Raw genomic sequence first — 15,654 nt, forward strand, 5'->3', positions numbered from 1 at the left:
TTTCCCATTTACTGCTTCTCTGGCAGTAGCTCTGCTCCAGTTCTGATAGCTTGATAATTGTACAAACACAGTTGAACAGAGGGACTCTATCTGCAGGATAGCAAGTCTGCTTGCTCTGTTTTTCCTAATTTTAGCAGCTTTTCTTAGCCCTATGCAAGTTCCATACCTAAAGGGCTAGCTCCTTCTGTGTAATCCTCCTTGTCCACTGAGGCCCAAAGAGGAAGCCCCGATTGGAACTACCACCAAAGTCTACTGAGATTGGTGTCCCTACTTGATTCCCGTATATACCTAGTAGATCCCTACAGTCTGCAGTCTCCAAATATCTCAGAAACCTGCTCCACAGTCACTCATAGCAGAGCTGTTAGCATGGCTGCTCCTATTCTGTAAAAAACAGTCCTTTCATGATATGACAGGCATTTTCCAGAAACAATTAGCAATATTCCTGTTCCAGACTTTTCCAGATGGATAACTGGGGCTTTTCCATCACTGTCTGTTTGGTATTGTTTTAGTTTTGTTTTAAATCTGTTGTTTAATTCTGCTGTTTTCTTCATTTTTTTTTAGTAGTTTTTGTTGCACATTGCCTTGAGACAATTATGGTGACTACAACTGTTGTTATTATTGCTGGGGACTCAGGAAAGGAACCCACTGTGTGAAACTCCTGCTCTGGGAGATCCTCTGCTCTCGTCTTTATTGGTCTTCCAACACTCACAAAAGACCTGTTTGTTTTTTGCACTGATCAGTGGCTGCATTTCTGCTCTTTCTTGATACTGTTGTTGTTCTGCTGCTGTTTCCTTTTGTGTTTTTAAATGTATTTAATTTGTGTTATTAATCATTAACATCATTAATGATGTTAGCTGAGTTGGAGGATAAGTAAATTGTGCAACAAGATTAAATAAAAAACAGAAAGCTACAAAGCGACTGACATAGCACCATGGTAGGTGCTGCCACGCTTAAGGGCTAATCCAGACTTGATTTTGCACCACACTTTCCAGGCACAGGTCCACGTTTTGTAGGCCACACAGGTTTTGTTTTATCCCACTGCTTTCCTGAGAAAACCCATTGTTCAACACTGAATCAGAATAAGTTGACACAATTTGCTCACTAAGGCTGCAGTCTAACCATCCTGATGTTGATGACTATGAGAGAGTATTAAAATGAATTGCAGGCCTCCATCAGCAGAGAGGAGTGCCACTGATGAAGGAGGGGGCTCTGCTCTGAGTGGCTGGGAAGCTATTGCTGGTGGCCCTCCTCCTGGGGAGCATTTTACCACCCTGTTCTTTAATTTATATTTAAATTGGCACTGAATGGCTCATGTACACACACACACACACACACACACACACACACACACAGAGCGCACTTAAAATAAGGAGTTTTATCATGCCAATTTAAAAATTGTTTTAAAAAACTGCTTCCTTTCCAACTCCAGCCATTTTAGCAACGTGTCTGTTGTTTTCAGTTAGAAACTTCTGATGTAAAACACGTCTGTTCCAGTAATGCAGCACTTTGTAACAAGACATAGCAGAAATCAGCCATAAACAGCTTCAGTAAGTACTATGGTGCAGATTAAACAATTGATTTAAGCAGTGGCTGCTCAGGTGAATTGTACCCTTCCCTGCCCACATGACTTTGTCATGTCCACTAGAGTGAACAGAATGTGTCAGGATGCACCCGCAGAAAAATCACAATATTCCCAAGAGGGTAGAAAATCAGCTGCAATTTGCATTTGTAGCTTAAAATGGAAGAACAGTGATTATAGCTCTAGGAGCAGCCTAAAGCTTTTGGCCTACCCCTTTCTCAACTCTACAGAAAATAATCCTCAGGGTAACAACCATAGTGGCAGCAGAGATAGGACAGGCATCACTGAGTCTGAAGAGGGCTACTTTTCTTTACAGCTGGCAGCATAGGGAGAGGTTTTTCCACAACTGAGAAGTTTTAGGAACCCTTCATAATATTCTTTGAAAAATTAAAATATTTCATTGCACTGCAGTATTAGTATATTCACATCCCTCTTTGATGAGCAAACAGCAGCTCCCCATTTTCAGAGAGGCAGCAGCTTTGGCAGTGGCAGGCAAAAGGATTTGTGAAATTTTAGCAACCACTTTGTCCTTTGCATGGGGACTAGATAATGAACAAATACCAAACAGGGCTTGTAAAACATTCACAAAAGCAAAGCAAAAGCATGCCCCAATTTTATTCCATCTATGATATGTTTTATAGGTTAATGCAAGAAACAGGATGTGCACATCATTAGTTTGACCTAACAGGGATGCCTTTATAGTACAGCAGTTGGAAGGGTTACCTATATTCATTTGTCCAACACCCAAGGACAGAGACTCTTCCCTCCATTTTCCTTTTGCCACTCAAGTGACTCTACACAGTGTAGAAATGTCCTCATGGTGTCAGCATTCATTGTTCCTAATAGGAACAGAGGAAACTGACATACTGAGTCAGACTCAGTCCACGTAGCTCAGAATTCTGTGCACTGACTGGCAGTGCTTCTTCAGGATTTCGGGGGGGGGCACATTCCCAGCTCTTTCTGGAGATACCAGGGACTGAACTGGGACCTTCTGCATGCAAACCAGATGGTCTATAATTGAGCTATGGCTACCTCCCTGGGCTTATAGTGTACAGGTTTGCTTTGAATACAATGGCTTTAAATCTTTTGTAATCATTTGAAATTGAGGGGACAACCTGTTCAGTTGCCACAAGGAAGTTCAGGTATCATGATGCTATAGTAAAAAGTGGAAGTCTTAGTTATGAAATGTCAAAATTATACTTCTTTCCCTGCTTTTTTTTAATAACAGAGATGGAACCTGGAGGCAGGAAAATTGTTCTGCTTTAGGAATGTGCTACTTGAAGCCATTGCTTCAGACTATTTCATAAGAATGCTGGGCTTGATGCAGAATACATTTATGAGTAAAAATCAAGAGCAGAGGATTTGATTGTAGCTATATGGGCAGTTTTACCTTCCCCAGTATGAATTCCTGGATAATATTTTTTAAAATGCTGTGGTTCAGCCTTGCTGTGCCAATGGGAAGGCTGCTTTTTTACAAAGTGCATATATGCCTTGTTTATCCCAAAGCGGAAGGAAACATGGTAAAGACTTGCATATATTTACTGAAATATATGTACATAATGTACTTTAGTATAAAAACAGTGGTAATCACAGCACATTTCCTTAACCCTGGTCTCCAATTTGGGTAGTTCAGTACAAATGGTTACTCCGAAAACAATAAAAATAAACGTTTGAATCTCTAAACAAAACTAGATGGTTGCTGATGCACCACCCAAACTGTATTCAGTGTGACCATCTGCTTTGATAGAGCAGCAAATGGGGGTGGGGACACACACAGAGGAAAGGGTGTTTCTTAACTTTTTTGTTGTTATTATTTTAAAAATGTAATCTCTATCCAATTGTTCACAAATATATTACGTCTATATTTTGTAACTGAGGGTTTCTTCCCCCCTTCTTCCTCTATATTTTAATATGCTGAAGGCTATAAATAATCATCTAAACAAAGGGTCACTGGAGTAACTGAAGTTCTGTTCATCACCTAGCACATACCGGTAATAAAAATGTTATGCTTCTCTTATATCAATGAGTAAAATAGGTGGTTCCCAATATATCTGGTTTAATTTCACTCTCATGGACACATTCTGTTTTCACATGGTATTTTAATCAAAGGCTCTTCAAAACAGCTAAAATTAGGTATTAGCTAAAATATGTCCAACTATCTGTTTTATCCACAGGCCTTATTTGCAAACCTTTCTGTCTTCTTTCCCTAATCCATTCTGCTTTCTGTCTCTATCTTCTAACTATCCTCCATCTTTCCAGATGCAGGACGCTATGGGCTATGAGTTACCCTGGGTGTACTTTGTCAGTCTGGTCATCTTTGGATCCTTTTTCGTTCTTAATCTGGTTCTTGGTGTGTTGAGCGGGTAAGCTGCTGGTTTTGGTGTTATTTTTTCCCCCTCATGCTGCAGGGCAAGACTCCAGAATCAGGGTACTTCTGTGTCACCAGAATCCTTTAATTGTCACAAGCAAAACCAAGGGTTATATTTGTTATGATTTCTACATTGATTCCCCAGACTTTGTCTTGCCTGTGTCTGACAGGCAAGTTACAGCACAGTATACAGTGGTAGGAAATTCACTTGGTAAGGTGACCAAATACTTAACTCAATCTATACTAAAGTAGGTAGAAAATTTACTTCCTGCTTGATTGAACCGCACAACAAATTCAGCACTGGTGACTCAAGTTCCCTTCAACTGGAGCCTTGTAATGCTCAGGAATGGAACTTTCCACACTAATTATCATTCCACTCTTCCAGGTCAATGATGCCATAGGAAGGGGCTGGCCCTGGATCTATTTTGTTACACTAATCATCATAGGGTCATTTTTTGTACTTAACTTGGTTCTCGGTGTACTTAGCGGGTAAGCAGTACCTGGAAAAATGTTTGGAATTACTATTGTTGTTGTTTAATTACACATGCTTCTGTATTATTCTTTATGTTCTTTCTCTTGGGTTGAAGATATGGGCCCTGATCCAACATATTCCCAATGTCATCTGCTAATGTCAGTGGGATTTGGATCAACTTTACCTTATAAATGGACAGTGAAAGTCTAAATTAAAAGTATGGCATTAAGCAGCCTAAAGTAGTGGGGTGGGGGTTGAAAGCCAGCACTGCCAAAAGCTAGCAGTGCTAGGTGTGGAAAACACTCCCCACCCTTATATATAACATTGTTGGGATTGAAACTTCACCCCGATATGCAAACAGTTGCCCCTGGTGGAAGTAATGAATATAGTAAATAACATTATCATAACTCATGAGCTTATAACTAGAATTTATGAGTGGTTTACATGGGGTCTCAGAGGGATTGGGAAGCACAGGTCTAATTACTTTGATTATTATTGGCTTGATAAACTGACATCACAGCAGAACTGGCAAATGTTGGCTATGTACTTGTGTGTCACAGAGGATTTTCGAAATTTTAGAATTTGAATTCTAAGACCAGACCCCTGAGTGATTAAAGCACATAAGTTGTCTATATGCCATAGGTCTTTTCTTGTTATTACATTAGTGAAGCAGTTTCATAACCGTTTAATGAAATGTTGACCATAGAGAGAAAAATAATACCTATTGCTTATTGGGTGATTTCCATTAATTTCAATGGGATTATTCTGAGAATGACTAACGTTGGATATCACCCTATGCGTGTGGCATCATGGTAAAGAATTGGTAAAAAATGAATGGAAGTATATGAAACAAATTTTAACCTATTATGATTATTTATTCAATTTATATCCCATCCTTCCTCTGGAAGGTGCTTCTCAGATTATTATTTTTCTTGGCTAACAACTCTCCATTGTAACTCCATTTAATCATTGAAGGACAGGGCAGGTTTTTTGTTTGTTTTTGTTTCTAGCTTTCTGAAAAATGGGGGTCAGAAACAAACAAAAAAAATGGTGGTAAAATAGGAAAGATTTCAATTTTTACATTTTATACATATCAATTGAAAAATGCAGGTTGCCCATTAGCTGTATAAACATTTGTTACCATACACACTTAGCAGATTGCGGATTTGTTCTGAGGAAATTGCCCACATGAATGAAAGGGTAGTTCAGTCAACAAGCCTTTTGATAATTTGCTTTCTTGGTATGACAGCTAACAAGCATAAATAATTTATGCCCATTGTAAGATGTGGAACTGAATGGAAATTGCAGTCATTTCACAGAATAATGCCAAATAGGAATCATTTGGAGGTCATTCTTGGTCATATATTGATACTGAATAGATTCAAATTAGCACCATAGATGGAATTTTTTAAAGAATTTCATTTGATATTCCCAGAGACAGCAGGCCTTCATAGATCAGATTTTAAGATACTGGTTTTTGTACTACTTTGCTGTTGTTGCTGTGGAATGATTTTTCAAAAACACTAATTTTTCCAATATTATCCTTGCAATAACTCAATAGTAGAATTTCTTATTTGCCAATAATATTGGCCATTTGATTGCCCTTTTCACCCATTGCTGTCTTTTTTATTTGTATATATTTTATTTGTATATATTGCTTGTTTTATGTTGCTATGGCCATTGGCTAATGCGAATAAAGTCTATCTTACTCATATAAAAGCACGCTGATTCCCGGACCATCCGCGGGCCGGATTTAGACGGTGATTGGGCCAAATCCGGCCCCCGGGCCTTAGTTTACCTACCCATGGGCTAGAATTATTTTTTTAAAAATTCATTATTTGCAAGCAGAAAGTCTCAGGTTCAGTTGTCAGATCCCTAATTAAAAAGTTTACAGGGAGCAGGATGGGAAATAAGGATGGGAATCATTATTTCTAGTTGATACTTTGGGAGCAGTTGGTACACAGCAGCTTTGAAAATGATCAGACTATCTAAAAAGGCATCAGACAAATATGAACACTAATTTTTCCACTTCCTGGTTCCCCATACATTAAAGAGTGTTAACAATATTCAACAAGCCTTCAATGTGCAATAATGTTTATACAGTGCTTGGAAGGAGAAAGGCATTGGATTTCTCACTACCCATCTTTTGTCTACAGTTCCATGCCACAGAGCTTCAGCTTCTAGTAGAAGCACTTCGTTTTTTCCACATTTGTCATATTTGTGATGTATCCATCTACCTTATGGCAAAGCTGTCTTCTAGAACTGATCTACTGAGCTGTTTCTGATCTTCCTGAGGGTTAAGTGGAGCTTCTTGCAATCCTCCACTTTAAAGTCTTTATTATGAAATTCTTAAGAGAAGATGGAGCAAAGCCTGGCATGATGACAGATATACATCGGCACATACAGAAGCTTGGAGTTTTGCCTTGAGTTGAGAAAAGACTGTCCTTATGTTACTGCAGTACAGATAATAGTTTGCTCAAGATTATTCAGAATAATATTTTCCTGCAAGCATTTTATAAGAAATAATAACAAAAATAATCATTAATTCTCTTTGAGAAATGATTTGAGATACAGAACAAGTAGCTGACATTACCATCTTAAAGATAAGTCATTGTGTATAAAACAGAAGAATCGCATGTATTAATATGGGTTGAAATTAATATGGACAGCCAAGTTACCATAGCAGGAAATTTATAATCTCCAGTGCAATTCAAGCTAATTCTTTTCTATCTTTCTTTTGGTGTCCTGTTCTCATCCTTTAATCCCCTCCCTCTTGCCAGGGAGTTTTCTAAAGAGAGAGAGAAAGCAAAAGCTCGAGGTGACTTTCAGAAGTTGCGAGAGAAACAACAGCTGGAGGAGGACTTGAAGGGATATCTGGACTGGATAACTCAAGCAGAAGATATTGACCCAGAAAATGAAGATGAGGGCATGGATGAAGAGAAGCCCCGAAACAGTAAGCAACTCTCCTCTGTTTGTCCTAGGGTGTCTAGCCAGCAATTAATGTTCTTTATGGGCTGCATTAATGAACCTATGCTCAGGAACTTAGAAGGGCGCACCCAAGCCTTGCTAAGATAAATTTTGCCATACTGCAACACTATCAATGTTTCCTACATAAAACTGGTGAAGGGAATGGAAGGTCCACCACCAGAGGTGTCGTGTGGCGGCAGAAAAAATAAAAACACTGTCCATGGTGGAAAACAAAACCAGGTACTCCAAGGGTGCTTGGGGGCATGTTGGGGGAGGCTGTGGATCCATAGGATCCCATTTATTCTTGGTCCCCTGACACACCCACCCCGCAGTGCCAGCCAGGATAAAGCGATGCATCTTCCAGTCACCAAAAACTATATGGTGAAGTTGCCAGACACACATCTGTGGTAAGGAATTACAAAACCTTGGGACTGCCACAGAAAATGCCCTCTCCTGCATTACACACACACTGAGCTTCAGAGGACAACAGATCTACCAAGAGGGTTCCCGCTTAATACCCAAGAGGAGCTGTTGGGAAGCAGACAGTCTTTCAGATATTTGGGACTTGAGTTGTTTAGGGCTTTAAACACTATCATGAGTACTTTAAATTGGGCTCAGAAACAAACAGGCAACCAATTTGTGAATGCTACTCGCCTGTTCGTTTCTCTTACCTCCACTGAGAGATTGATACTCACCAGTATTAGGGGCAGTGCTTTTTGTTTTAAAAAAATGTTTACGGGTGCTCTCACTTTCCTACTCATATTGAAATACCGCCCCCTCAATGAGGCCAAACTTAGATTCGCAAATGTTTAGGGGTATGCATCCCCCTGCGTCCCCCCAGAAAAAGCACTGATTAGGGGGGTTAGTAAGAATGTTTCTAAAATCCATCCTTCTTTATTTCTCTCTGGATTTTATTAGTGTCATAATGCCTTGTCCTGGTCACATGGTGGCATCAATGTTTTTGCTTTCTGTCACTGTGTTTTCAAAATTTGTAATCATGACATCACATTAATATCACACTGAGTGCACACATAACCCCCCCCATGCCCATAACTTTTTCCGTATTAAAATATATGTATCTTAATGTAATGGTGAGTACAACTGGGTGCTAAAATAAGTCTGTGATGCTTTAATGTGTCCTGCAAATGGCATAGCTGGGGGTGGGGGTGACCCCATGATGAATGGGAGAAATGAAGGGCTGCAACAAGAACCAACAGTGCATTCACCATTTCTGAAATTAATTAGAAAATTTCATTTTGAATAATTGGAAGACAGGCAAGGCAGAAGACTGTGGAAGAGAAATCTGTCCACCCATGGGCACTGGTATTTGGCAGTGTTTCAGATAATATAATGGGATACAGAGAATCTTACCCTTTCATGCTCTTTTTTAATCGGCACAGAAAACCTCTACTCTTTATTAACTCCTGGGGATATTTTTCTTTCATTTATCTTGAAATACCAATTCTTAAACCTTTCATACTATTCGCCAATTAACAGACAGTTCTTTTGTTCTTAACATTCATTGTTGAAATGTTCATTATCAGCTATATTCTTTTGGACAGGGAAAACCCAAAATATTTCCATAGATATACTCTGCTATCCCTGTCAAATACCAAATAAATAATACCTGATAAATTCTTTATATGGCCAAACAAGCATAGATTTTCATTAAAACTATATCCTGTCTTTGTGCAGGCACCTTCATTAAAACTTTTGCTTGAGTAAAAACTCAAGAGATAAGCCTTGGAGAATGGTGTTAGCTCTTTAGCTAAATGCTTGCATTTCTGAAATCAACCAAATTTATTATAATTTATTTAATATGACTATAGAGTTATTAATTATGAAAAGGAATTAAGATATTAAATCAGAGAAATGTATTTGTGTATCAGACTTCTATCCTACTTTTAAAAAGAGTGCTTTAATACTATTAAGAGAGATTCTGAATAGATTTTCCTAAATTACCGCTGAATCACCCCACTGAGTGGCTGGTGTGCACAAAGGAAAAGATGCAATTGAATAAGGATTAGATATGCCCTTCACCACAGATACAAGGGTAGTCAGGGAAGGTAGCAGGTTTCACTCACATCATAGTGGTGCATCAAAGTGTATCCATTTCCTTTCCGCATACAAATAAGTTGTTGCTTTTCAGTCATATGGAAAAAAGCAAAGCATTGTATTGGAGACACTCCCAACTTGTAGAAAAGATCTACCAACCAGCCTTAACTGAAAGAGTCTGCACAGAAGTGTACAACTTGTCTATGTGCTCTATGTTATGCACTATAGCTCTCAAGCATACCTACAATATGCTATTGTCTCTCCACATAATGGTGGGAATTAGCTAGTTATATAAAAGGAAGACATATGCATGCATAGGTCCCAGGTTCAACTTGTTGCATGTCTAGGTAGTACAGGGAAAATCTGTATGTCTGAAACTGGAGAGCCATCACTAGTCAGTGTAAACTGTAAACAATATTGAACTAGATGGGCCAATAGTCTGACTATAATAGCCAATAGCCTGACTATAACTACATATGGAATGTATAATATTAAAAATGGGAACCCATTATGTTAAACCATGTATACCAAGCACCCAGTTTCAGAGTGTTACTCAAATCCTAGAAGGCTTATGATAGATGCATATTGAAGATTGAAAAAGGAATGCATTCTGAAGACAGTTATTGGATGACAGACAGTATTTATGCCTGCTGGATATACAGATAATCAGTGATATAAGATCTACCATTGAAATTCAGGGCTTAATGTCATTTATTGGTCATTAATCTCAAAAAGTAACCAGTGGTATGTTTTGTTTCTGGAAGAGATATTACTTTAAATACTATAATGTTGGTGCCTGAATTTCAACTTTCAGGTTTGCTTACTTACTACCTAAATGCAAACTTGACTCCTACTTTGTCTGCTGAATCAATGCCACAAAATCACACAGTAGTTCCTTAAGTTGTTTGAAATCAATCTTGAAGTCCAGAGCGCATGTCGGACCACCACCAAAACTGAGTAGGGACAGCAACATCATATTAAGAAGCGCTAGATTAACTGATGGACCACTTGGTTCTGGCAAGGGAATGATGTGATAATGAGGCTTCAGTTCCATACCACACCATACATTAAAACCACATATCTTCCCGCAAAGAATCATGGGAACTGTAACTTAATTACAGGATTCTTTGGGAGAAGTCATACACTTTAAATATATGATGGGGACGAGACCATTTGTTCATGTCAGATTGGCACAGAAGTCAGACGATGAAGAAAACAATCAAGCAGAAGTTGGATACATCTTTGATGGGGTTCTTACTTGCTTCATGTTTGCCGTTTAAATGGTACCTCTTATTTGCAATATTGTTTTCATTTGTAATTAATAGTTCAAGGTGTATTTCAGATGTTGGATTATCTTTTGTTAAAGCTTGGTGAGTTTTACAACCTGAACCTACACATCCAGAAATAGGCATCACTGAGTTCAATAGAGCTTAGTTGAAGGGAATTGTGTATAGGACTGCATTCATGCTAATTCTAATAAATAGTGTAACGTGGGCATAGTTGTGGACTATTTGGGAACATGGCTGTTGGGGTTATCCTGATGAGCACCTGCACATCATATTTACCACTATGCCATTGCTTAGACCTATAGGGATGTAAAAGAAACTCCTCCTCTTATAGGATGCAGTTGAAAACTAGCAAGACTTTAACAGGACTGATGCCCAGAATCACTCAGATCCTCATGTAGTTAAGCTAGAAAAACAATGGAAATCTATGTATCTCCCATCTTAACTATGTAGAAGTGGCTAAGACAGTTCATGTGGTGGTGACAGCTACAAGGGTTTTGGTTGTATATCAGTGCTGTCTGAATCTCAATGGGAATATGATGTAAGTGAGTCTGTATGAAAAAGACAGAGGTTAGAAAAACAGACTGGGGCATCTGATGGAAAGAAGGAGACTGATAAATGGTTCAAACTTTCACAGGAAAAACAGATATGTATTCAAAAGCAACAACAATTTTCTTGGATGGTTTTATAGGATGTTATTGACCTTTTTGGTCACCTTGACATAAAATGATTTGGGAGCAGACGGGTAGAACACCCACCAGGCTTGCTCTTTCTGCATTCATTTGTGGAAGCCAGGGAGCTTCAATGGGGTTATGCTGCTTTTTCCAAATGCTGGTGCCTTAAGAGGTTATATGAAAAATAAAAGGGCTGCTTACTAAAACAGCCCACATTATATTGTTCATGGGCAGTCCCATAGTTTAATTTTAGTTGCTGAAACATGGTATGTATGAGTGTGTGCACGTGTGCATCCAGTTCAGTAGCGTAGTCATTAAGTAGACAGCTACTTTGCTTCTTGGTTTTTGTTCACTAATAGATGTACAGGAAGTGTCAAGGAAAAGTCAGCTTCCTTTTGGAATGGAAGTTCAAAATACATATCTTCTCAAACCCACATTATTCCCCCTCTGTATTACTAGGCACATAGCCTGATGGAAAGGAGTTAGAATATTTTGGCTATCCTATATAGCTGTGATATTTGGGGAGCTCTTCTTGTATTAAAAAATAACAGCCAAGGCACAGCGGCAGCAGAATTTGCCTAAGTGAAAATCATAAAATAGCAGAGGTTGGGAGCCAAGCTGTTTATCAGTTCATCTCCTTAGCTCACCAATTTAGCATCTGGAGAGCAGGGCCATCCAGACCAATTCCTTTTGCTCCTCAAGCACAAATACCACAAAACAAAATACAACGTCATGGAATGATTTATTATCTGCCATCAAAAATTGATCAAAGGAGAGAGTGCAACAGTGTCTACTTTTATCTTTTGCCACTGAAGTGGAAAATAATCATTCAGTAACCAAGGAAAGATTAGCTGCAAATTCTAACAATTGTAGGCATTATGCAAGAGAGCCTGACTAAAGCGCCACAGGAACAGCAGTTACTGTGGTGGTGGAATACACTGTGTGTGTCTTGGGGGAACAGGGGGAGAATTAGACACATGCCAGATCTTTCACAGAGAAGAAACTATTGTCATTACTTGTCACTATGTCATTACTTAAGGATCCATAATTTATCTCATGCATGCTGACTTGAAAGTAAATGCTGCAGCTGGCACCAATTTTATCTGGGATTAGGGAATGTGTCTTCCTGGTCAAAGGATTTGTCAAAGGACAACTAAACCAATATTGTTGGTCCTACATTGCTTGGGGCTGCATACACACCATTCATTTAAAACTTCCCTCAGCGAATCATGGGAGCTGGCATTTAACTCTTATAGAACTGCAATTCCAAACACCCTTAACAAATTGCAGTTCCCAGGATTCATTGGAGGAAGTCATGTGCTTTAAATGTGCACAGCCTGGGTATGTGCACAATCTGGATCCCGCCATGGTTTGGAAAAATTAACAATAAGCAATGGAAACAACAGTCACTAATGTTAACATTACTGAAATTCCCAGTGTTTCACTTTAATTAATAGTTTTATAGCTTCTGCAATATGTGAGCAACTCTTCTTACTTAGAGAGGGATTCAACAAGTTTTCAAAATAATTAGGAGCATATTTTATGTTTCTGGTGCATCTCTCGGGCAGCAGTAACATTGCTTCATTGTTCCATAGTTTTCATTGCCTCCGTGTTCCTCTTCTTCTCTCTCTGTTTCAAAGGAACCTGTGATCATGAAACAAAATGGAAGTTGAAAAAGAAAGCAACAATTTTAAAATAAAAAATAAAAACTTATCACCAGCCTTTCATTGTCTTCTCGTAGTTGCTAGTTGAATGCAAAATAGAACCAACAAGTGCACCCAAGGATAATCACGACGAGGACAAAAGGAGGAGGGAGAGAAGAAAGAGTCATTGGCTTGAGAGTCAGGGTCCAATGCATTTGGGATGATAATAAAATGCTTAAAAACAAACCTGTATTAATATTATAAGATTCTAATTCTAAGGAATCTCATTGCCTGGACTTTGGCTCCAAAAATTTGTAGCATTTAACTCCTCTATTCTTTTATTGTGGGATAGTTCACATATTATCCCAATAGCATGGTAACCTTTGATAAACCAATAAACTCTCCAAGTAAACTGGCTGAGTGGTTACCATCACATGCTGCAAGATTCTCTTGCCATTCAAAAAGTACAAATTTTCAAAGCATATCAGGCCTGTGCATCACAATAAACTTTAATTTTAGAGAACTACCCAGAAGCTCCAACCTGCCTTTATTTTTTAAAAAAGAAAATTGGTGCTACACCTCTTCTTCTTCTGCAGGGAAGGAGAAAGATTGCAGAGTGAGAAACCATTTCCTAATCCCACCTTAGAAATAAAAGTATAAGTTGGTTTACAACGTACCAAGTCTATTTGATAGTTTATTTTTTTATTTAATTTCTCAAACTCATATATTATTTAACTCCAATTGTCTCTAAGCAGTGCACAAAAATCTCAATACAATGGAAATAAAAATCAGTTAATATAGCCACATGATTTAGATTTGTTACAAGCACATTGTGATCTGCCTCTGAAATCAGTCGTGTAGGGCCACATGGGGAATTATGCCTCAGGCTGAAGGAGCTGTCCTTAGTGAAAGGATATATTTTGTTCCAGTTCCTTAATAAAAAATTAAGACGTAAACTGCATCCTGATTCATAGCAATACCCACACATAACACATGACAGTGGGATAGTGCACAATTTTAAAGTAGGAAGGGAGTGGAAGTAGAAGCCTTTGGTTAAAGAAGAGCACCTACCCATACACCTGAACTGTTTTTTATTCATATTAACATTACCACAGCACTGGAGTCTACTGTACCCCTGCAGCAGAAATAAAATACAGATCTCAGCCATACTTCTCATTCTAGTACCATAGTGTCATCAGCTGATTTCCAAAGTGGGTAATGTGGTTTAAAAAAGTAAAAATTAAATTTATATCCAAACCTTCTTCCCAGAGGGGATCAGGACTGCATGGGGTGATCATGTTGTTGTTTAGTCGTTTAGTTGTGTCCGACTCTTCGTGACACCATGGACCAGAGCACGCCAGGCACTTCTGTCTTCCACTGCCCCCCTTAGTTTGATAAGACTCATGTTTGTAGCTTCGAAGACACTATCCAACCATCTCGTCCTCTGCTGTCCCCTTCTCCTTGTGCCCTCCATCTTTCCCAACATCAGGGTCTTTTCCAGGGAGTCTTCTCTTCTCATGAGGTGGCCAAAGTATTGGAGCCTCAGCTTCACGATCTGTCCTTCCAGTGAGCACTCAGGGCTGATTTCCTTCAGAATGGATCTTCTTGCAGTCCATGGGACTCTCAAGAGTCTCCTCCAGCACCATAGTTCAAAAGCATCAATTCTTCGGCGATCAGCCTTCTTTATGGTCCAGCTCTCACTTCCATACATCACTACTGGGAAAACCATAGCTTTTACTATACAGACCTTTGTTGGCAAGGTGATGTCTCTACTTTTTAAGATGCTGTCTAGGTTGGTCATTGCTTTCCTCCCAAGAAGCAGGCGTCTCTTAATTTCGTGGCTGCTGTCACCATCTGTGGGGTGATCATAGGAGAAGACAAAACTTCCACACTCAGCAGACCACTACAGGACCACAAGAACGGCCTTTTCTGCAGACTGTAAGACCTGGGGTAGCAAATACAGGGAGAGGCACTCCTTCATGTAACTGGGTCCCAATTCATTCAGGGCTTTGTAAGCTAAACATAACACCTTACATTGGGCCCAGCAGCAAACAGGAAGAATGTGCAATTCTCAAATAATTCGTTTTATGTGATCTTTTCTTGGTGCACTGTTCAACACTCCTGTGGCCATAGGAGCCACCTCCTAGGAGCTGAGGAGGCTTTGCCCCCCTAAAATATTTGAGGGGGCCAAGCCCCCCCCCAAGTTGATCATAGAAACATAGCATCTTAGAGCCAGAAGGGACCTAGGATCATCTAGTCCAAGCCCCTGCAATGCAGGAATCTCAACTGAAACATCCATGACAGATAGCCATCTAACCTCTGCTTATAAACCTCCAAGGAAGGAGAGTCCATCACCTCTTGTGGGAGTCTGTTCCACTTTGAATGTACATTGCCATTCAAATCATGTGCATGCACCGTGTCATGTGATTGATTATGTGGGGCGGTACTTACCTGCCTCCCCCCATATCTTATTAAAGCTGGCACCCCTGCCTGTGGCCATCTTTTGCATCAGCTTCAGCTTTTGGACTGTGTCCCCACCACCACCTCACAAGGTGATTTCACAGATTTTACAAATAGAAACTTTGCTCTCTTAAACCATCCATGAATGAA

General features: G+C 39.3%; 1 protein-coding gene across 39 annotated transcripts in view; it reads left to right on the plus strand.

Moving 5' to 3' along the window:
- The window catches only part of CACNA1C (calcium voltage-gated channel subunit alpha1 C), a 522,932-nt gene that overhangs the window by 359,073 nt on the left and 148,205 nt on the right, over positions 1–15,654 (plus strand). For 21 of the 39 annotated variants that reach the window (XM_053405791.1, XM_053405799.1, XM_053405798.1 and 18 more), the window contains exons 8-9: positions 3,839–3,942; positions 7,200–7,372. In XM_053405791.1, the coding sequence (XP_053261766.1) occupies positions 3,839–3,942; positions 7,200–7,372 (277 nt within the window). Of the gene's footprint in view, positions 1–3,838; positions 3,943–4,332; positions 4,437–7,199; positions 7,373–15,654 lie in introns of all 39 variants that reach the window. The other 18 variants (XM_053405792.1, XM_053405794.1, XM_053405805.1 and 15 more) reach the window with 2 other exon arrangements.

This window comes from Podarcis raffonei, chromosome 10, assembly GCF_027172205.1.
Source record: "Podarcis raffonei isolate rPodRaf1 chromosome 10, rPodRaf1.pri, whole genome shotgun sequence".
Lineage (NCBI taxonomy): Eukaryota > Metazoa > Chordata > Lepidosauria > Squamata > Lacertidae > Podarcis > Podarcis raffonei.